Source organism: Acartia tonsa, chromosome 3 (assembly GCF_053477335.1).
Source record: "Acartia tonsa isolate MP-2025a chromosome 3, ASM5347733v1, whole genome shotgun sequence".
Classification (NCBI taxonomy): Eukaryota; Metazoa; Arthropoda; class Copepoda; order Calanoida; family Acartiidae; genus Acartia; species Acartia tonsa.
In genome coordinates this window covers 13,684,092-13,708,264 of record NC_137262.1, presented here as the reverse complement: position 1 = coordinate 13,708,264, position 24,173 = coordinate 13,684,092, and the positions used below count along the sequence as shown (strand labels likewise).

Here is a 24,173-nt window from a genome sequence, read left to right as displayed (position 1 = left end):
TACTATTAATCTTCACCAAACAGGTTTAAGCTAACCAATGACAGAACGAATTTATAAAGTTAAGTTTGGAGGGGAGACCATTTCCATTCCATTATCCTCTCTCTTTCTCCATCATTGAATTAAAATATGAACAATTAAGGCTATCAGACGAGATGTGGCAAGTAACTTGACAGGCTTCTAGAGTAGCTTAGCTAATAAATATGCTATAATTAAACTTTATTAAGGTTGGAAGCGAACAAAAGATGAAAAAGCGCGCAAAGAAAGAGAAAAGAAGAGGCAAGAAGAGCTTGCTAAGAAACAAGAGGAGGAAAGAAAATTTGATGAGAATGCCAACAATGTTGAGGAAGCTACCAAGGCTTACGAGTCTTGGCTGGACAATCTTGATAAGAGGTTTGAAGAAGATTGGGAGAAGGAAGAAAAGGAAGAGGAGAGAAATAGATGGAGACCACCATGGGTACCTGCAGGCAATAATCCTAGTATATATTAAATACAATTTCTTCATTTTCAGAGAAAATTTTTGATGATTTTAAAAATAATTTCACTCCGATAATTAGGAAATGTAATTTCTTTCACCAACAAATTTACATATGTACATTTCAATGTTTTTATATACTTAATATTTACTGTAGTTTAGTTTATATTGCAAATTTGATTTTAAACATTTTTATAATATTTCTTTTTACCTTTATCTTTGACAATAATTTAATTTTAACAGTGTAGTTTGAATTCAAAACTAAATGTGATTGAGTAATAGAAAATCATTATTGTAATTTAATGGAACTGATATAAGGTTATCTCATCTATTACATGAAAAAAAATGTAAACCTGAAAGACCTAATATATTTGTAAATATTTTTGCTTACCTTTATTTTATGCTTAAAATAAAGGATAAAGCATCTATTCAAAAAATAATAAAAACATATCTAATTAAAAATATAATAAAAAATAAACTTAAAATATTATGTTAATTTTATTGTACAATTTAACATGGTCGTATAATCTAAATAGGTTATAAAATAAAAAGTCATCTTTAACAAACAAAATTACTGTCTTAATTCAATCAAATAGGATAAAAATCACAAATTATATTGGAATTATTGTCTTAAGGTAAGTTGATGTACATGATTTTTAAAACAAAATCTTTCCATTGCATTGGCAAAGTTTTGTAATGAAATCATACTTGTAAAACTGTTCCAAATGATTCATGGCTTGAATAGGTTACATACAGAAAACCATCCTTGTCCTTGTACCGACTGAAATAATAAAAATTTTGTTAAGTAATATGATGTCTGTCTTCTCTATGTAGCGAAAGATCTAGCCTTTTTTATTTTAAAAGGGGGGAGGCGGATGTGCTACTTTTTGAAACCAAAAGTAAAACGTGCATGATCTCAGCCCATAAAAGAGTTACAGCTCTAAAATTTGGCACAGCAGTTGTTTTTGTGGAGAACAATATGGAACTGTGAAGAAACGGCGGTGCTTCCGCTGCCGCCGAAAACCGCCGTTTCACGCCGAGATTTTTATTACCTTTTCTCACCTTAATAGACAATTTTCAATAATCTGAGATAAACTTTTTTTTCATAAAAATTTCCCTTATATTTTCACTTGACACTTGTAAGATTTTACACTTGCAATTTTTTTTAATATTGACATGTTTGAAATATTACAAGGGTCACGTGAAAATATAAGGGAAATTTTTATGAGAAAAAAAGTTTATCTCAGATAATTGAGAAGTGTCTAATTTGGCGAAAAAATGTAAAAAAAAAATTCGGCGGGAAACGGCGGTTTTCGGCGGGAGCTGCGGTTCCGCCGCCGTTTCTTCACAGTTCCATATTGTTCTCTACAATCACAACTGCTGTGCCGAATTTTAGAGCTGTAACTCTTTTATGGGCTGAGATCTTGCGCGTTTTACTTTTGGTTTCAAAAAGTGGCACATCCGCCCCCTCCCTTTAAAATAAAATTTTTGTTTAAAGCTTAAGGGGTATCAAAATTTCTGTGTCGATTAAGTTATGCTTTATAGAGAAGCTTTTATTTAGCCTTTGGCTTGTTTTATGCTTATCACAATGCACCCATTCACCCCTTAATTATGGCCCTAGTGGCTGAGGGCACATCTGCTTTATACTAATAAGTAATGCAATGTAATGCATGAAATGAAATGAAGCACAGGCAAAAAAAAAGCTTAATTAATGTCAAAATGAAGTGATGTATGAAAGAAGTTTTCTGACAAGCACTACCCAAAAAATCTACCCATTTCAGGGAGCGTAATTTTTTTTTGGGTACAGAGGATAAGTGGTAAAAAATCTCAAAAGGTGGGTACTTCAACTTAGGCAGTGAGTGAAATTTCGCGAGATTTTGTAAATTCGGTAGGTTCCGTGATGTTTACAAAGAAATTGTGCCATCCCTATTTGATTTCAAATCTTAACTGCTTTAAGGTAAAATTTTTACCTGTAAACTTCTGTAACAGTGGATGAAAGAGAAGGAATGTCCCCATTGGATACGAAGAGGAAAAATGCCTTGAAAAATGCAACTTTGTTAACTTGTATGCATAAAAGTTACATACTCAGGAAAATGAGCTTCACTAGCTTCCAGGGAAGCTCTCCCAATTGTTGATAGTGATAAAATCCCACAATCAATGTTTGTTTTAAGGAATGTGTTAATGGAACCTATCAAGCACTTTGAAATTGATTGAAAAAAAGAGGGTATTTTTTTCCTATGTCTAAAACCTAACCTTACGGGGACTATACCTGCGATGTTCTAAACCTGCATGGCTACCCAGGGGTTGGCTTTCCCTGCTCGTCAAGGCATTTTGATGGAAACCACAAAATCTTATAGGGATGGAGAATGAGATGTCCAAACTCAAAAAAAAGCTTAAAACCATGCCAGAACCAGTAATATATTCCCTAAATAAGCGACCTAAATCTCGTTTTAATTTATATATATAAAAAAATTATCAATATACCTGGTTTTGACGGATTCTTAATCTCACCCTAAATAAAATAAACATTTTAAATTACTTTTCTATTAGGTAGAATTATCAAAATGTGACCATCAAGGGTAATAAATCCGTCTCAGAAAAAAATTATTGAATACATCTTCTAGTTTAATCTTCCTTGTTTTTATGTTTTATTTTAAAAGAATCAATCAAGTAAATGAAGATTGAGGCCATTTTTCATCCAACTGAATGGGCCATTTCACCTCCTTCATAAAGATAGGATATATTGGTTTTATGAGGGTAAACTGCTTTCATAATGTTTATCAAATGATGAAACTTAAAAAGAAAAAAGTTCACTGCCAGGAAAACATTAAAAAGTATTGAAAAACCTTTCTACAAAACTATTAAAATAGATTAATTGATAATGTTATATGCCTATAAAAACCTACAGGGGACTATGTACGAACAAGAGCAAGTGATGTAGCACCTTCAGGCAGAAAAGTAAAACATTTTTTTTTATTTGTTGATATACTCTGTTGCTGTTCTATAGGGCTAATTGAATTTAAAAGTTAATATTTAAAAAATTACGGTCTACAATGGTCTTGCAAAAAAACTTTGAAAATGTATTTTATACAACGAGTTGAGATGATATTTAAAGATATTTTGTCAAAAGTTGCATAACATATTTAAGTCTTTTCATATAAACCATTGTAAAACTTACTATTTATTTATTTATATTAAACAGAAATCTAGTATATTTACCAAAAATATTCAAAATCACTAGCTCTCATTGGTGCACAGTCTCCTTTGAAGGAAAAAAAGTTCAATTGTTAAATATTGAAATTTGAAAAGTATTTTCTTTAAAATGTTGATTTCCTGATGATGTTTGCTAGTTGAGAGAAGGTTAGATCCTTGGGGACCAGGAATTTGAACTTGTCAATCCGAGGCAAATCTTCCTCTTTCCTGAAATAATGAGACATGTGGAAATTTGCATTAGCACAAGGTTGAATCAGAAAAAGAAAGTTTTTTCTTCAAATTCGTATTTGAAGACTATTTTTAAAAAGAATTTTAAACAGCAAAATAATTTGAGTTTTCATTCACTTTTTAAACATCTTAACACCTTCTAAACCAATAACTGAAATTAAAAACAATCTTTAAAGTTACTACATAGCTAAATAATAACGAGAATGGCAAAATACAGAAATTAAAAACACAGAATCAAAAACTAACATAGATAAAAACAAGTGAATAGAGTTTTTGTCTATTGATCAGGATTCTTTTTATTAAATCTCTGAGATCTATCTTCTGCATAGCTACTAAGTAAATTAAGAAACTATTATTAAAAGCGAAGCTTTTCTATAATTAGGGTCGGTCCGTCCGTCCGTCCGTCCGTCCGTCCGTCCGTCCGTCCGTACGTCCGTCCGAGATAGTTAGCTTTTATTCGTTAATTTAAGCATGTTAGAATTGTCCTATCGATTTCAAACTTTGCATGGTGATTTCTGTAGTAGTTGGGTACGATTTAGAAAGCGTAGCAACTCTATAATCATTACCAAAATGTCCGTACGTCCATTTTAAACATGTTGATTTTTTTACTTTTTTAAATAGCTTTTTTCGTTAATTTAGGCATGTTAGAATTGTCCTATCGATTTCAAATTTTGCATGGTAATTCCTGTAATAGTTAGGTACGATTTAGAAAGCGTAGCAACTCTATAATCATTACCAGAATGTCCGTACGTCCATTTTAAACATGTTGATTTTTCTACTTTTTTAACAACAAATTTTTATATGATCTAATTATCCGTTTGATCTGATATTTGGTATATTGATTCCTGGGACAACAAAGAACAATATTTTAAGCGAAGCAACTCTATAATCAAGCCCTAAAGATGTAAGTATGTCCATAAACATTATCCTGTATCAAGCAGTTTTTCAACAAATTTACTTACAATTTTGCTTCGAATCTTATACTTTTATATTCTGATTATTCAGTTCAGACACTATACAAGTATTAATGTCCGTTTGTCCTACCGTTTCAGTGCTTCGCTTTTATGGATGTTGTCATCCTTGTAGTTTATATGCTTTAGCAGATAAGTAAATGAAAATCACATTTTCTCAGGTTATGTGGAAATGCAGACAGACAGGCGGATCAACAAATTGTGTTTTAAAGTAGCTTTCATATGAAAATTTTAAAAGATGCCCTTCAATATTTTTAAAAGCGAAGCTTTTCTATAATTAGGGTCGGTCCGTCCGTCCGTCCGTACGTCCGTCCGTCCGTCCTTCCGTACGTCCGTCCGAGATAGATAGCTTTTATTCGTTAATTTAGGCATGTTAGAATTGTCCTATCGATTTCAAACTTTGCATGATGATTCCTGTAGTAGTTGGGTACGATTTAGAAAGCGTAGCAACTCTATAATCATTACCAGAATGTCCGTACGTCCATTTTAAACATGTTGATTTTTCTACTTTTTTAACAACAAATTTTCAAGTGTTCTAATTATCCGTTTGATCTGATTTTTGGTATATTGATTCCTGGGACAACAAAGAACAATATTATAAGCGAAGCATCTCTATAATCAAGTCCAAAAATGTAAGTATGTCCATAAACATTATCCTGCTTCAAGCAGTTTTTCAACTAATTTATTTACAATTTTGCTTCGACTCTTAAACTTTAAAATTCTGATTATTCAGTTCAGATACTATACAAGTGTTAATGTCTGTTTGTCCTACCGTTTCAGTGCTTCGCTTTTATGGATGTTGTCATCCTTGTTAAATTTTAATTTACTATCAACAGAAGTAAAGTAACAAAGAGTAGTTTCTCATACATGGAACTTTATCAAAACTCTTACTTGAATCTCTCTACAATTATTGGTACTTTACTTGGAAACTTCTCTCTATAAAATCAATATTTAAATCCAAGTTAATATATAATGTATATAGCAGGGACAAGAGAACATTAGAAACCAATTATAGTTCTTTACTTATAATTTCATTCATGATAGCATGACACACGCCAAGAAAAGGAAGAAAACGAGGGAGGTGGAGAGGGATATGAAGAAAGAAGAGAGAAAACAGAAAAAGAGGAATAGAAAATTAAAAATAAAGCGTATTAGCAAGATAATGAGAGAGAAATTTTCATCACAGGACACATTTCCATCGAAAAACTTTTTTTTTGTAAACAGTTCTATTTTAGTATAGATATATATACAGATGGATCATGGAAAGAAAACAAAATCATTCCTTAATTAGGACAGAAGTCACCTTCCTATGAAGGACATAAGTAGCTTCCCTTATGTGAGAATTTGTTAGATGAAGGGCATAACTTGTCTCCCTTAACAAAGATTTTGCAAGATGAAGGACATAAGTAGCCTCCCTTCACCACACAAAACCTAGCTTTTTGGTCCTTCACATAGCAAAATCTTGCATAAAATAGTTTATCTGTCCTTCACATAGCAAATTCTTGCAAAACATAGCAAATTCTTGCAAAACTTAGCAAATTCTTGCAAAACATAGCATTTCTGTCCTTCACATAGCTAATTCTTGCAAAACATAGCAAATTCTTGCAAAACATAGCAAATTCTTGCAAAACATAGCAAATTCTTGCAAAACATAGCAAATTCTTGCAAAACATAGCAAATTCTTGCAAAACATAGCAAATTCTTGCAAAACATAGCAAATTCTTGCAAAACATAGCAAATTCTTGCAAAACATAGCATTTCTGTCCTTCACATAGCTAATTCTTGCAAAACATACCAAATTCTTGCAAAACATAGCAAATTCTTGCAAAACATAGCATTTCTGTCCTTTACATAGCAAATTCTTGCAAAACATAGCAAATTCTTGCAAAACATTGCAAATTCTTGCAAAACATTGCAAATTCTTGCAAAACATAGCATTTCTGTCCTTCACATAGCAAATTCTTGCAAAACATACCAAATTCTTGCAAAACATAGCAAATTCTTGGAAAACTTAGCTTTTCTGTCCTTCACATAGCTAATTCTTGCAAAACATAGCAAATTCTTACAAAACATAGCAAATTCTTGCAAAACATAGCAAATTCTGGCAAAACATAGCAAATTCTTGCAAAACATAGCAAATTCTTGCAAAACATAGCAAATTCTTGGAAAACTTAGCTTTTCTGTCCTACACATAGCTAATTCTTGCAAAACATAGCAAATTCTTGGAAAACTTAGCTTTTCTGTCCTTCACATAGCTAATTCTTGCAAAACATAGCAAATTCTTACAAAACATAGCAAATTCTTGCAAAACATAGCAAATTCTTGCAAAACATAGCAAATTCTTGCAAAACATAGCAAATTCTTGGAAAACTTAGCTTTTCTGTCCTTCACATAGCTAATTCTTGCAAAACATAGCAAATTCTTGGATAACTTAGCTTTTCTGTCCTTCACATAGCAAAATCTTACAAAACATAGCAAATTCTTGCAAAACATAGCAAATTCTGGCAAAACATAGCAAATTCTTACAAAACATAGCAAATTCTTGGAAAACTTAGCATTTCTGTCCTTCACATAGCAAATTCTTGCAAAACATTGCATTTCTGTCCTTTCAATTTATGAGATCTTAAGCTACAGACAGAAAAACATTGCTTTTTTGTTTTCAATAAACCAGGATATCATAACACTAATGGAGTAACAATGTTGTTTGCAAAGTACAGTTGAGGCTTTCTGTCTGCCCTTGTACTATGTGTATTAGTGTCTGTGTATGTTCTCACAGCTTTAGTGGCCAGGTGGAAATATTGAGGGCCAAAATTATCAATTTAAATTTAGAAATGTAGATTCTGTCTCTTGATTTTTTTACTAGGCTCATTACATATTTTTTTTTTATTTTTTTAAATATATTTTTTTGGCCACCTAGGAATTTCATAACAGTATAGAAGGCAGAAAGTAATGTACTGTTTAAACTTCTATCTAACAGGAGATAAGAACTAACCTAACAATAGTAAATAAGGTTTAAAGAGTACATTTTTATATTATCTTATTCAGTGTTTATTTAAAATAACCAATAAAATTAAATCTTTATTCCACAATTTCATGTAACTGGAACACTGAGGAAGATAAATTTAAATCCATTGTCCTAGCATTGAATTAAAGAATTTATGTCATATATTTAAGAAGATTAATTATATTTCATGTGACAGTTCCAATTGGTAGATCTTAAGGAGTAGTTTAATTTAAAATAATTTTTGGGGTATAGTCCCTTTCCTGACAACGCTCCTTAAGGGGCGATTCTTTATTTTTTTCAATCACTAACCAATATAACCCAACCTAAACTAAAATAACCCATCAAAAGCCATTTAAAATATATAAGACGAATCGCCCCTTAAGGGGTGTTGCCACAAAAGGGACTATTCCTCATTTTTCTATTATTGAAAATATAGAATTTTGATTTGATTTTTTTTTATTTTACAATGTTTTTTTTCCACTGTTTTAATTAAACGTTCCCCCCTTTCCTCTTGCTAATAAATAATGTACTATTACATAAATTGCGTCGATTATAAATTACTATTATTTAAATATTGTCTGCTAGCAATATGCAGTGGATTAGAACCGGTTCTCAGCAATACTGAAAAATTATAAAAAGCATAATATTACAACCTATTTTAAAAATCTAGTTTTAATCTTATAAATGTACATTTTTATGGCCGCGGAAAGCTAAGTATAATACGATGCGTCGTATATTCCTGAACGATGAATCATAAAATTATTGGAGATAATATATCCTGTGGGGCAATCACCTAACCCAATATAACTTAACCTAACCTAAATAACCTCTAAAACGCCATTTTAAAAATACGACGAATCGCCCCTTAAAGCGTTGCCACAAAAGGGACTATTCCCGAATAATCTTATGATCTAATTAGGGATCTAAAGGGAAAGAAAATGGCCGAAAATTGGTATACATCCCCAATGATGATGCACAAAATTATCCTTTCTGAGATCAAAATTAGTGGTTGAACATTTAAACACGTAACTAAACTAACCAACCAATTCAAAAATCAACGTTCCAAAAGTTGGTTAATTTACGAATAAGAAAACGTTATTATAAAACTTTGGGGACTAACGTGTAATAAACAGACCAATGTCTACTCTATATCTAGAATAATCTAAATTTAAATTATTTATATACAAACATGTATAAGTATAAACAAAATTAAACAAGGATGACAACATCCATAAAAGCGTAGCTCTAAAATCAGTAGGGTCTGTTATAGGAATCATCATGCAAAGTTTGAAATTGATAAGACAATTATATTATGTCTAAATTTACGAAAAGAGGTAACTGTTACATATAGAAAGATCCAACCTAATTATAGAAAAGCTTCGTTTTGAACAGAAGTCTCAGGGATCTCTAGGGATAATGGCCGGTAAATTTGTGTACATTCCCAGTATAATTAATTTAAAATACCCCTTTCAATACTTTACTTATTTAAAGTCTAATGTACTTTCCCTCCCTGGGTTTATCCTTATACTAAAGTAACAGTCTGTGTGTTTGTCTGTGTGTTTCTCTGTGTGTGTTTGTATGTTTGTGTGTTTGTACCGAAGGATCTCGCTTACCGCTGAACCGATCAGGTTCTCCTTAACAGGGTAGCTTCTCATAAGTCCCGGGAAGGTTTATAACTATTTTGGGGGAGGGTACCACAACCCTCTCAGGAGAAATCGCCCCTAAAAAAAATTACCCCTCCCGAAAAAGAGACTTGAACAAAACATAAACCAACTATTTCTGTAATTAGATATTTTAAATAAAAAAAAACATTCAAAGTGCCACTAGAGGCCTCAGGGGGCGTAGCCGCTAGTATAAAGATAAAAGATTAAACAACAGTTTACTCTAATAATTAAACCAAGTATTTTTTTCAGGGATGATTTTTCATGGAATGGTAAATTAGTTTTATTTTGTATTACAAAAATAAAAAAATTCTAAATATTTATGGGGAGAAAAAAATCTAACTTTCTATCCGCTTTCCTAAAAATTCAAAGTAAGCCCTTGCAATCATTACATAATTTATCAGCTGATTTATTTGAACCGCTGAAAATGAAGTTGTCAACCATCTTTAGAGTTTGTACCAGATAAATGGAGAATTGCATTAGATTAGACTAACAGCTATGACACTAATATGCCTATGCTCTATGTAGAGAGGTGTGTACTTTTCATCAAATACAAATGTCCAACTTTATTTAAAAAGAAACCTAATTTTTATCTTTGGGGAGGGTTAGTTAATTTTTTTTTTCTTGGGCAATTTCTTTTATATAAGCATTTATAATTGTATAGGTATATTTTATGAAGAAAAAAATAGTTTGATATAATAATCAAAAATAAATATGTAGAAATATTAGATTCATATTAAATACTTTTTGGTCTAATATTTTATGTGTTGGCTAGTGTAAAGGATTATGAAATAAGTTTGATAGATAGATAGCCAGTTAGAGAGAGGGTAACAGTCAGGAAAGGGGAGAAATGATAATAATGTAGGTGGCCAAAAAAAAATATATATTCTAAAAAATACAAAAAAATATGTAATGAGCCTAGTAAAAAAATCAAGAGACTACATTTTTGTAGGGAATCAACATTTCTAAATTTTAAATTGATAATTTTGGCTCTCAATATTTCCACCTGGCCACTAAAGCTGTGAGAACATACACAGACACTAATACACATAGTACAAGGGCAGGCAGAAAGCTTCAACTGTACTTTGCAAACAACATTGTTACTCCATTAGTGTTATGATATCCTGGTTTATTGAAAACAAAAAAGCAATGTTTTTCTGTCTGTAGCTTAAGATCTCATAAATTGAAAGGACAGAAATGCTATGTTTTGCAAGAATTTGCTATGTGAAGGACAGAAATGCTAAGTTTTCCAAGAATTTGCTATGTTTTGCAAGAATTTGCTGTGTTTTGCAAGAATTTGCTATGTTTTGCAAGAATTTGCTATGTTTTGCCAGAATTTGCTATGTTTTGCAAGAATTTGCTATGTTTTGCAAGAATTTGCTATGTTTTGTAAGATTTTGCTATGTTTTGTAAGATTTTGCTATGTTTTGCAAGAATTAGCTATGTGAAGGACAGAAAAGCTAAGTTTTCCAAGAATTTGCAATGTTTTGCAAGAATTTGCTATGTTTTGTAAGAATTTGCTATGTTTTGCAAGAATTAGCTATGTGAAGGACAGAAAAGCTAAGTTTTCTAAGAATTTGCTATGTTTTGCAAGAATTAGCTATGTGAAGGACAGAAAAGCTAAGTGTTCCAAGAATTTGCTATGTTTTGCAAGAATTTGCTATGTTTTGCAAGAATTTGCTATGTTTTGCAAGAATTTGCTATGTTTTGCAAGAATTTGCTATGTTTTGCCAGAATTTGCTATGTTTTGCAAGAATTTGCTATGTTTTGTAAGATTTTGCTATGTTTTGCAAGAATTAGCTATGTGAAGGACAGAAAAGCTAAGTTTTCCAAGAATTTGCAATGTTTTGCCAGAATTTGCTATGTTTTGCAAGAATTTGCTATGTTTTGTAAGAATTTGCTATGTTTTGCAAGAATTAGCTATGTAAAGGACAGAAAAGCTAAGTTTTCCAAGAATTTGCTATGTTTTGCAAGAATTAGCTATGTGAAGGACAGAAAAGCTAAGTTTTCCAAGAATTTGCTATGTTTTGCAAGAATTTGCTATGTTTTGCAAGAATTTGCTATGTTTTGCAAGAATTTGCTATGTTTTGCCAGAATTTGCTATGTTTTGCAAGAATTTGCTATTTTTTGTAAGAATTTGCTATGTTTTGCAAGAATTAGCTATGTAAAGGACAGAAAAGCTATGTTTAGTAAGGTTTTGCTATGTGAAGGACAGAAAAGCTAAGTTTTGCAACATGAAGGACATAAGCAGCCTTCCTAATGTAAGAATTTGTCAGACAAAGGACATAAGTCACCTCCCTTAAGTTAGATTTTGTTAGATGAAGGACATAAGTAGCCTTCCTTAGACCAATTTCCAGTGACTTCTGTCCTAATTAGGAATGACTTTGTTTTCTTTCCATGATCCATACAGATAAATATCTGACTCCTTCTCCAAGGGCCTTTTTCGTCTGCTGGTAAATTGTTTTCTGCTACTTGGCTGTGTTAATATTCCCGACACTCTAGTTTTTTCCTCTAATATTTTGTATATGATCTATTTAAAAAAGTGTATATGTGGTATTCGGCAACCGTGAGCCATGTCTATGGCACCCCTGATCTGGGGTTCGGTGGAGGGTCAATGGCCCTCCCCCGAGTCCTGGGGAAGGGGTCGAGTGACCCCCTCCCTACGCTTAGAATTAATGATTTGAATCTGTCATGTTTATTATGGTTAACTGTATTCTTAATTCTCCCCCACCCTTTCCAGGGATGGGGGAATCATTATTGCCCAAACTGACCATTGTATATGTATTATTTATGCTTTTATGTTATGATTATTTATTCCTATCCATGTAATTATTGTTTGTTGTATATAACTCCAGTATCTCTTAACCCTTCAATAAAGTGACAACTGAAAGTAGATGTTGATCATTATCTAGTGAAAGCTAGAGAAGCGTAGCTTCTCTATAGTAAGGTGTCCACGTCTGTCACACTGCCGTAATCTAATTGAACTCCGGTGTCTGCCATTGATCCTCGGCGGATACCACAACTTTGGTGACAGCTGTGTGAGATTACGGCGAACCACAAGTGTAGAGCAGACGCGCATCTGAGGCTAAGGTACTCCCAGCAGTGAATCTGGCAAAACTGACGCAAGCAACCTGAATTACCCACCCTGGACAGCAAAGTTTAACTCTGCATCCGGCAGTTGTGGAAGCAAAACAGCGAAATCTGACGAATAACCGCGAGCAGCGCTGATATCTAACGGAGAATTGAGCGCCAAAAGGGCTGAAACAGGCCTGCGGACCGGCTGAAACAAGCCAAATACGTGTAGACGGCTGAAAATAGGCCAACTTTACTGCAAGAAATAGCAGGATCCGAACCAGTGGCGCTAGCAGGACGGGACATTCCCTGCCGCCGATAGGCTGAAACATGCCACATAGCTGCAAGCTGCGAGCTAACATACGGGTGTAGTGCACCAGAACAGAGAAAAAACTACGTCAACCCCGAGTATCCTGAGAAGCTACAACGCAGCCACCCATCTAGAAGACAGATATTATATCACATTTGCAGGGATTACCACCCTAATGTGATGGCCAAACAATAGATTTATGAGCAAAGCTTGGCAAACAAATTGTTGTGTTGTGATAAATCTAAGAATAGAACAGGCTTGGATTACTGTGTATTGTGATAACAGCTAAAAATAGAACAGAGTTGGTCAACAAATCTGTTATGCAATTGTGATAAGGACAGCAATAAAAGCTAGATGTAATATAATCAAAACAATCTCAAGCCCACAGCACAAAAACAATACACCCCTTATTCCAAGGGAAGGGGAGGGGGCCCCTCTCCATTTGAAGGCAAATACAATCAGGGTTATATAACAGATAAGCCTAAGATTAAGAAGCAAAGGCCCCATTACACCAGCACACAGTTACCCCCCTCCCTCACAGTGGGAACGGACGGAGTTACCCCCGTCCCCTCACGCGCTTCCCCCTTCCTACCCACACTAGACTAAGTCCGTCTGTAGTGTGGAGCTAGCGATCGGATACACAGAGCGCCATTCACGGGTAGCGCAACAAAGTGCGGAAAACATCATAAATCCAACGGACGAAGCGGACCAATGAGGGAGCGAGCTGAGGGGTGAGAGCGCGTTTTCCCCGTGTGCGCGGATTTGACGGCGCGAACGCGCGTTACAAGGACAGAAGATTCCACGCACACACACACACACACACACACACACACACACTTTCACACCAGAGCGGAGCTACTCCATAGCATCTAACAGGGGTATTTTTAGCAAATAAAGAATTGCAAGTTTCTTTCCTCCTAGCTCTAGTGTGATAAGGGAAAACCCAATCAGTTCTTGACAGCAGTTCAGACCCTCAACATCTATCTACCTCAACACCTAACTATTGATAAGTACAGCTAAGTTATATCTTTGCAACTAAAACTCCCAACCTAGTGATACAAACAGTGTTGGCTGTTAGGCTAGGAAGCCTCAAGTGACAACCCATTCATTGTAGTCCTGTATAACTTTGTGCCCGCCGTTTCACCGTTGACCCAATGGACCAGCATCAAGTCCCAGGAGGTGACCAAGCCCCAGGATGGCTCCAGGATGACCCTCAGCCGGCCCCAGCCGAGTACCGCAAGCTGATGCTGAGCAATCTGCCGGAGTTTAGAGGGCCGCCCAAGCAGTCCTGGTCGGCACATATCCGCCGACTGGAGATGTCATGGGCGGCTTACCGCGTGCCACCTCATGATTCCCTCAACCGCCGCAACGCCCTACTACTGTCATTGGTAGGGCAAGCGGCGGAAATGGCGTCCCATCTGTTTGGCGAGGCAGGCCAAGCCTTGACCTACGAACAGGTCAAGACCGAGTGTGAATTGCTATTTCGCCCTGCTTTTGAATCCCAAACGCTTAAACAAGCGTTTAGGGATTACAAGCAACACTCGACAGAACCTATACAGGCGTACATATCAACAAAGTGCGCCTTGTATAGGGACGCCTACAATCATGAGGATCTTGAATTGTTGGTGGACGAATTAAACCGTGGAATTCGTAACGCCAATGTAAAACGCCTCATGATGAACCATGAAATTGCGAGTGTACCTGAGTACACTCGCAAGGCCATGTTCACCGTGACCATGGTTACTAAGCAGCTGAAGGAAGGTGTGTGCTTAGTGGACTCGACCGACGGGCTGACTGGATCTGCCTGCATCCAGTTGCCCCAATATGACGAGTCGGAGCCAATGGAGATTGGCTCCTTGGCTCCGGGTCTCCACCAGATGGGGAAGGTCGCTCCAGATGACAAGGTTCCAGGCCGCTGCTACCGCTGCCAGGGGAGAGGCCACCGAGCTCGAGACTGTCCAACGCCTGTGGAAGTTAGCCTAGAGGAGAGGCGCACCCAGCCACGCCGTGACCGTTCTGCCAAGTGTGAGCGTTGCCACTATGACGGTCACACGGCGGCCGAGTGTAGAGCTGACTGGGCCCAGGTAGCCAGCCGCAGGCGCACCGCCGACAAAGGTGCCCCTCCAGGGAAGCCCAGCAGAGTGGCCCATATGGAAGGGAGCGCGCCCCCAGCACCACCACCGCAAGCAGTCGCCCCCAGAGCTGCGGACCGAGCCGATGGGATGCCGCAGTTCGGGACTGTCCCAGCTAGGATCAACGTACTGGGCGGCGCGGCTGAGCCCAACCGGGTTGGCCTAGGCTTCAGTCTTAACCATCTGGGGCCAGAGCTGATACAGCCCAACAACATAGCCGAGCCAGAGGTGCTGAGGCCCCAGCCTTTCAGCCTCAACGTGATGGAACCTGCCCGACTGAGCCTACCCAGCAAGAGTGGAGGGGCGCTGCCCAGCGTCCCTGAGACGGTGTATGGGGAGGCCCTGGCAGCCGCTGAACGAGAGAGGCAGGAGGTGCTAGCCAGCACCTCTGCATCGATGTATGGGACGCCACCCGGCGTCGCCACCTGGGATGATGGGGGGGTGCTATCCAGTGCCTCCCACCTTGTGCCTGGGGCGACAACCGTCGCCGCCACCGAGATACCTGGATCCTGGAACGAGCCAGCCTCCAACCTGATGTCTGGGGCGACAACCGTCGCCGCCACCGAGAGACCTGAGTCCTGGAACGAGCCAGCGGTCCCAGAGGAAGGGGTGACACCCGTCACCCCCAGCCAGCCAGCGCCACCAGCCTGCAGGGAGAGCCCAGCTACATGCCAGCCAGCGCCACCAGCCTGCAGGGAGAGTCCAGCTACATGCCATCCAGAGCCCTCTACCAGCCAAGGGAACCCAGCGGCTCACCATCAGGATAAGTTGAATTTGTTAAATGTATTGAATCCAAAACCTTGTAAACACCCAGCCTTGCCTGTGCCCCCTGCACTTGAGGCTGGGGAGATTGAAAATTGGGAAAATAAGGACTTGCCTGTGCCACATGCACCTGAGTTCCTAGGGCAGGGGAGGGCATTGAGTAAGGGCGAGCCCGTGCCACATGCACTTCAGCCCCATGCCACTGGGCATGCCTTGGACCAGGGAAGGGAGCATTTAGGGCTAGGGGAGCCGACACCCAGGCAAGTGCCAGTCGCTTGCCAGTCTGTCATTGGGGAGGGTATCGGGGTGCCTCGGCCGCATACAGATAACGCTCAATGGAAATTTGTGTCTAGCCAGGAGCAGCCCAGCCGTGTCCAGCCCCAAGAAGCAGCCGTGACCAGAGCCGGAGATCCCCAGCCGCGTGCACGAGGAAGATGGTTACCTGGAAGCCTCTCCCATTGGTGGATGGTCCTGTGGGGCCTCCTGCTGGCAGCCGTGTGGCCTACAACCAGCTACGTCCTGGTGGGGTGGGACTGTGCCAACCCCACCCATGTCACGTCTTACAATAAAGAAAAGATGTGTGACACGGAGCCCCTACACCAGGAGGTGCCCCTGGGCCATGACATCCACGTCCTGCAGCAAGTCAAGGTGAGGGAAACCACTGGGTTCAGCTGTCAGCTCACCGTGTCCCAGTGGACATTCAGGTGTGGGGTATGGGGTCACCTCAAGGTGACCTCGGTCCCCACCCTCATGAGGCCAACCAAGATAGACCCAGAAGCGTGCCGAGACCTGGCCAGGAACCGAGTATACACGTTGCCAGGCAAGACCCAGCCACTGACGTTCCAGCTGAACCACCCCCTGTTCTTCACCATTGATATGGTGGGCGCCCTCGTCAACAGCCCCGAGGGGGTGGGTTGCGAGGGGGAGGACGTCCACTTTGAGGGCCAGCTCTACCGCAATGAATTAGTGCTCCAGGAGCGGCGGCTGCTGGTCAAGGAGGAGACCTATGTGGTGGAGGATGGACGAGTGGAGTCCCAGTCTGACCACCTGACCCTCGATTGTCCCCATTCTGAGCTGTCCTGTATCACTGGGGAAGCAACCTACGTGTGGGACCACCTGGGAAGAGATTGCCCCTTGAGGCTGATCCGCAGCCTCCAGCCCAGCCTGGTGAGGGATGCATATCTGGTTGACCATCAGGCCCAGTTTTTCATCAACATGACCAGCCCCACTTCAATTGTGAACTGCGACTTCGAGGCCCATGCCACCAACCATCCAGCGTTGTTTGTGGCAGCTGACCCAGCCGCGGCTGCGCTGCCCCGAGTGTCGGCCAGGGATGTTGACGTTCCCCTTCAAGCACAGATCCATGCAGGTTATATTGGATTTACCCTGGAAACACGCATGAGAAGCACTGCAGCAGAAGAAGTAGCGGCCAACTGCTGGAAGCTCCAGCAACTAGATCCGGCCCACCCGGTGCGTGTCCAGGGGAGCACGTTCTCGGTACTGAGGGGAGACATCCTGCTGCAGCTGACCTGCCAAAGGCACAAGTATGTTGTCCGCGAACACAAGGAGTGTTGGGACAAAGTGCCAGTGGAGCCCACAGGTTTTGTAGACGCTGTGACGCGGGTATACAGTGAGCACGCCACCAAGATTCCCTGTTCCTCCACCTACCCCCTGACTGTGCACGCGGAGGAAGGCTGGATAGAGTTAACCCCTGCTCCCAAGAAGAGGCCACCCCCGCTGGATACGCCTAAGCAGTTGTTGACAGACCCCTTAGATGACTTCAGTTCAGGTGGTTTGTATTCACAGGCTGAGTTGAACGACTGGCAACAACTGCTGGCGTTCCCAGCATACAAGAGTGCCATGCTGACCGGCCTATCCTATGGCTCCTGCGTTCAGCAAGGCAGCTGTTCGGCCACAGGAGACCATGGGATAGTGTCCTACAACATTGACCGACTGGCGGAGGAAGGAGAGGCAGCCCTGGATGTCTGGGCAGGATTTAGACAAGCCATCCACGAGTGGGGAGATGGCGCCGCCATCCTGTGCTTGCTGCTGCTGATCCTCAAACTGCTGGGGGACCTAACCATCATTTCTCTGGCAGCAGCACAAGGAGGAGTCCGGGCAGCCCTGAATGCGATATCACAAGTGTTCCTGTACCACCCAGCCTTGTATAAGAAGGCGATGGCTAGAGCCAGGCTCAACCATGCCAAGTCCCGGGACTTTTCAGTGGACTGGGATGCCATTCCCATCGGCAGGGAAGCAGCCGAGGAAATGGTGTCTATGAAATCAACGGACAGCGGGCATGACCGCCCAGGTAGGCCAGGACCGCCCTCTGGCAGACCCCGCAGCCCCTCAGGAGGACAGGCCGCTGCTCAGACAATCAATCTGGCAGCCAGTGCCCCAGCCGCTGCCAACAACAACCCGCAGGCCCCACTGCTGACCGTTCCAGCAACAACTGTGCCACCAGCAAACCTGATGCCTGCCGGCGCTGACCAACGGATCCAACCCAAGTCAGCCTCTGCCTTCTATCCCACATTGGGAGCCCATCAACCCTAAGAAGATACTCACCACTAGGATTCCATTGAATCATTATCGTTTGTATATATTTTAGCCCTAAGGAGCGGGCCGAAGGCCTCAACCACTGTCGGAAGTCTGGTAGGGAAACCATCTCCCAGCCTTCCGAGGGGAGAGTTGTGGTATTCGGCAACCGTGAGCCATGTCTATGGCACCCCTGATCTGGGGTTCGGTGGAGGGTCAATGGCCCTCCCCCGAGTCCTGGGGAAGGGGTCTAGTGACCCCCTCCCTACGCTTAGAATTAATGATTTGAATCTGTCATGTTTATTATGGTTAACTGTATTCTTAATTCTCCCCCACCCTTTCCAGGGATGGGGGAATCATTATTGCCCAAACTGACCATTGTATATGTATTATTTATGCTTTTATGTTATGATTATTTATTCCTATCCATGTAATTATTGTTTGTTGTATATAACTCCAGTATCTCTTAACCCTTCAATAAAGTGACAACTGAAAGTAGATGTTGATCATTATCTAGTGAAAGCTAGAGAAGCGTAGCTTCTCTATAGTAAGGTGTCCACGTCTGTCACACTGCCGTAATCTAATTGAACTCCGGTGTCTGCCATTGATCCTCGGCGGATACCACATATACAAACAAAATAAAAAAATAACCTCGCAAAATAAGGAAAGGGGTTGAGTTTCAAACTTTTGCGTAATCCTAAGGAAAATGCCCCAAAAAAACTTGTTAACATCCAATCAACAGAGATATCGATGCATTTGTAATTTGAGAACAAATTATAAAAGAAAAGAATTCCATAATTTTAGATGAAAATGCAAACTTTAAATTAAAGGATATATTTTTAATTAAAAGATAATATTTGGATCAATGCATCTTTTATTTAGTTTTTCCTATTTAGTTCAATCTTTAAACATGTTTAAATGTGTTAGGACAGAATTAGAAGCAAAAATTGTATCATAGGGTTTAAATATTACCTTTAACCATAAAGTTAAAGTCACAAAAAAATAAAAGCAAAAGTATACTACAGTTATCAAGAGGCAATCAAGAATTGGATATAACCAAAATCATTCGGTGTTGAGAGCATTCTTAAATTTTTCCATAAAAATGTTTTTATGAGTTCTTTTATCTAAAAAAAATAATTTTCTAATAATTGTCTGCTTTAGAAATCGGAAAGGGATAGTTGCATGAAGTGCATTTTAGACAAATGATTTCAAGCAGAAGTTAAAGTCTGCCATCAAACATATATAATTTCGTATTACAAAAAATATCAAACTATTAGACATCACTAAACTAGTCATCATGCTGTTTTTGTGAGAAAAAAAGCCAGCTATTTTCATAGAATAGTTTCAAAAGTACGATTTTCAAGTCTTTTGAACAGTTTTTGAACTATCCAACCAAATATTTATTTTATTAATTTTACAATTTTGTACTATAAAAAGAGCCCATACTCTATGTTATGCAGGCTTTTGGGTCTGATTTATTATCTAGTGTGATAAATCTATTATGTAAAAATCAATTCAGCGCCCATGTTCTTACTTAACCTTTCCTGTATGGCGTGTAAACCCACACCTCCAATATTCTATCCAATTTCTAAACAATATCCATAAATGTTGGAAAAGCCCCTGTTTTTATCTAATCTAATCTATACTTTTTATTTTAGTTAATAGGTATTGCCCTTGTGGTGATACAGCATATAAAAACCAATTTCCCTTTAATGGTCAATTTAGAAAGCTTTCATTGTTCTTCCTCTTGCGTGACTTTTCAATTGTAAACAGATTAACAAAATCGTTAATAGACATTAATTCCAAGAGTTTACATAACTCATTCTTAACTAGAAGTTGCACCCCTGAGATTCCGGGGCTTTGTATTCAAAGAGATAAGAAGTGGGTAGAAACCATCCAGGGGCCTATGTGAATCTTTCTTAAGAAAGGAGAACTCAATGAGTTTAGTAGTTATTGAAATATAAAGCTTTACACACAAAAAACACTGAAAAAACTTAATACCTACAATAGGATTAAGAAATTTATGAAATTAATAAAAGTTGTTTAGCAAAAAAATATTAGTTTTTTTTTACAAATTTTGTTACTTACGGAACATTTTTATTTGAATTATTATAATTTAGGATGTTTCTAAGATGTACTAGATAGTAAGATAACGAGATCAATAATTCTTTTGTGTGGTACACCGACAAACATCCTAAAGGGACAAACGTCCTAATGCGACAAACGTCCTTAAGGACAAACCTCCTAAAGGGACAAACGTCCTAATGCGACAAACCTCCTAATGCGACATATCTTAAGTAAAACCTCCTAAATTTTTTTTTAAATCTTCCAAAATTTACGTACTAACAGTAAAACAATGTAAAAATCCAATCCAAGATGGCGATAAAACACACAAGGACGAAATTTAAAACCGAAATTTATTTCTTGAATAACTTTGTCCACAGGGTGAAATTTAAAAATCCGTCCGACAGTTTTCCCAAAGTCGGTGTTGGCTACCCAACGGCATTGTTTGAACCAGATACAACCTTAAATTTAAGAAATCGACCCTTACCTCACACTTCAATAAATTTGATATCACTTTTAGGAGATGTCGCATTTGGAGGTTTGTCGTTTAGGAGGTTTGTCGCTTAGGACGTTTGTCGTTTAGGAGGTTTGTCGGATTAGGATGTTTGCCGCATTAGTACGTTTTTCGTAGTAGGACGTTTGTCGGTGTACCTTTTGTGTTAATACATATTGAGAGGTAGGTTATAGGACCCAAAACTGAGATATTTAGGAAATTTTTCAAATTTTCCCCATGTATATAGTGTTGAATCTAGTGTAAAATTACATGGATTTGAATACATCAAATTTGGACATCATTTTATCAAAATTTTTGATTGATTTGACATACACTAGTTCCAGAGACGGATTGAGGAAAATTTAGAAAGAAGTTTTAACAGATTTTCAAAGAAATGATAGATAAGATTTTAAATACTAATTCAGATTTAAACTATTTAAAGTAAGAAAAAAAACTTGTTTGCAGTTTTTCTTATAATAAAGTAAAAAGTTTTTCTGACTGTTTGTACCGAAGGATTTTGCCAACCGCTGAACCGATATGATTCTCATTTACAGGGTAGCTTCTTATAGGTCCAAGGAAGGTTTATAACTATTTTGTGGGAGGGTACCACCACCCTCTTAAGAGAAATCGCCCCCCCAAAAAATCAATTCCCCCCCCCCCACAAAAAAAATTCAGAGCCTTCTATAAAAAGCAGCTATTAACATTTTGAATGAAACAAGAACGATTATGTCAAGTTTTCTGTGAGGGAGAGGACATTATACAGTAAATAATATTATAAAATGTTCTTTAATTTGTTGGTGAAAAATTTTAAAGTAATTTTAGTTATTCTTCATTTGTTGGTTCAAACTTTCAGTGCATGATTTTTATTTGCAGAAGGAATAATTATCATTTATGTTTATCACCAATGGGCCTGTAAATCAAATAATCCCTTTAACCTTTTAGTATTTGTTTTTACAGTTGCCCTTAAATTTTTTTTAGAAACAAAGCATTAGTATTTTACTCTTCCTTCTCTTGACCCCTATCTTGTCTAAATGCAGGGACGTCCAAGCTTTTTTTTTAGGGGGGTAATATGAGGGTTGTAAAGGTTTGAGGGTGGTAATCTAATGTATTTTTAAAAATATTTTAGGGGGTTAATTAGCTGGTTTTTAAACTTTGAGGGTGGTAAACACCCCAAAGCTTAGACGTCTATGTCTTTATGGCTAGGTTTTGTGCGTTTATTTAATTGGTTAGCAAGGCTTAGCCAATAGTACAAGCCAACATTATCAAACTAATGCATAAAACATGTAGAGTAGTTTTGCAACAAAAAAAACTTAAAATGGAATATGAATATTAAATGAACACATTTCAAGAGGCTTTAGAAAAAAAGAAACATTCACTGCAATTCAATTTTGTTCAAATTTAATGCATTTATGAATTTTAAAATATGTTGAAGAAAGAGCTGAAGAAGAAAGGACAGTTGAGAGAATGAAATATATTCCTCTATTTATTCATATTTATTCAGGCATCATCCCGTCAACAACACACACACACTAACAGCCACTCACAAACAGACACATACACACACACACACTAACACCCACTCACACATACGCACTAACATGCATACATGAACAAATCTTCAAAAGAAATGAATTCTAAATGTGAATTTTCAAATTTTCTCTCGTTCTCTTTGAGTCAAGAAATAAAATTTTAATAATATTTTGTTACATTATGATAGTACATCACCCTCAAATATAATTTTCCTACATATTTATTGTCATATCGTTAGTTTAATTAAGAAGGCAAAAATGGACTAATTTATAGCTGTGTCAATGAAAGGTTTGAAAAAAAATTCTAGATAGGAATTATTTAACATTTAAAATGGCATAAAAGAATCATTTATATTGATTCAAAGTTCAGAAACTATTTATGTAGATAGTAATTATTTTATACAATCAATCAAAATTAAAAGCTTAGCAGTGTATTAAGTATACTTCCTATATTATTTAGAACATAAATAATAAATAAATAAAACTACGTCAATTGTCTTGCTTTTACCAGTGTTTGAGTAGTTTACACTCTTTTTACAGAATATGTCTATTGTCTATCAATGCATTAATAACAAATCAACATTTTACACTTTGAGGCAAAAAAAAAATCTGTAATTGACCGTTAAAATCTGAAAAAGGCATAAAAGATCTACTATATAAAAAAAGACGTTTAACAGACGAACAAGAACGTTCACGTCCCAAAGAATCAAATATTCAAGAGCTGCAGTTACCCAAGCTAAACTATTTGTTATGTCCTTATAATTATAAAACGACCCTTTTGGTTTATATATAGTCTGTGTGTGTTTTTATACAAATAAGCGACAAGTGCATCCAGATTGACTTGACATACAATCTTTTCTATACTAGCCATTGTACCCTGTGTACTTGTATATTTAGTTTGATGGGTGTCAGGAAAAATCGAAATATACGTATTACGTAGGTATTATTTGTGTAAAGTAAAGCTCCAAATTTCCAGCTATAGAAAAAGTCCAGTCAGAGAGGGTTTTTAATAAAGTTAATGACACATATGATTCATCATTAGGTTGGTGTGGAATCTAGGTCAATTGCTTTTTAATAGTTAATATGGATTTAATTATTTCCTGATACTCTCAACTTCAGCAATACGGGTGCTCAAACTTCTACTTGCTTTGAATGATTTCCTGAAACAATTTTAAGACAATGAACATCTCATTTTCAGGGTAAAGAATGTTTTAATGTGTTATCATGTATGTATATACATTTGTCCGTACTCAAAAATTCCAAAAACCAATGAGAATCTACTCTATATTACTTAAGACTGAATAGGTCTGTTAGTGGTGCTTCCATGTTCTAATCTAAACAGTAATTGCTTTATACTTATGTCTAGTGGCTGCGCCCCCAGCCATCCAAGGGCTCTGTATATGTAGAAAAAGTTCATAAGACCTAAATTTAAAAATGAAATACCATAATATCATCAAGTCCTAGATCTATGCGCGCCTTCCCTAATGTGGAGAATTAAATCAGTTCAGCAGTCAGCGAGATCTTTATAATTAAACAAACAAAAATATTTATTACTTTATACAATAGTATTGTATTATTTCCGTGGTCCGTAAAAATGTAAAGTATGTTTCTGAAAACTTGCTTCTTCAAAATAACAAATTTACCCAAATTACCTTTTGTTGTCATTGTTGTCGATTAAAGGTTCTTGATGATCCTCCATTTTAACTAGATCTCATAAATTCTGAAAT

General features: G+C 37.8%; 2 protein-coding genes across 2 annotated transcripts in view; one reads left to right on the top strand and one right to left on the bottom strand.

Annotated features, from left to right (window-relative positions):
- LOC145313382 (uncharacterized) overlaps positions 1 to 962 on the top strand; it is an 18,919-nt gene extending 17,957 nt beyond the window's left edge. Inside the window, exon 16 of the mRNA XM_080152745.1 lies at positions 225 to 962. Within this exon, the coding sequence (XP_080008871.1) occupies positions 225 to 487 (263 nt within the window). The 3' untranslated portion in view covers positions 488 to 962. The remainder of the gene's footprint in view (positions 1 to 224) is intronic.
- Positions 963 to 24,173, bottom strand: LOC145313383 (microtubule-associated protein 1 light chain 3 beta-like). The gene is made up of 7 exons (XM_080152746.1): positions 24,099 to 24,173; positions 23,549 to 23,606; positions 5,776 to 5,822; positions 3,808 to 3,892; positions 2,957 to 2,986; positions 2,443 to 2,510; positions 963 to 1,253 (listed from the first exon to the last, which is right to left on the bottom strand). The coding sequence occupies exons 1-7, from the start codon at positions 24,143 to 24,145 to the stop codon at positions 1,175 to 1,177; spliced, it is 414 nt and encodes a 137-aa protein (XP_080008872.1). The 5' UTR covers positions 24,146 to 24,173; the 3' UTR covers positions 963 to 1,174.

Coding starts and splice junctions, on each gene's coding strand:
- LOC145313383 (XM_080152746.1), bottom strand. CDS start 24,145: ATGGAGGATCATCAAGAACCTTTAATCGACAACAATGACAACAAAAG. Junction 23,607..24,098: donor GACAACAATGACAACAAAAG/GTAATTTGGGTA, acceptor AAATTGTTTCAG/GAAATCATTCAAAGCAAGTA. Junction 1,254..2,442: donor ACTGTTACAGAAGTTTACAG/GTAAAAATTTTA, acceptor TTATTATTTCAG/TCGGTACAAGGACAAGGATG.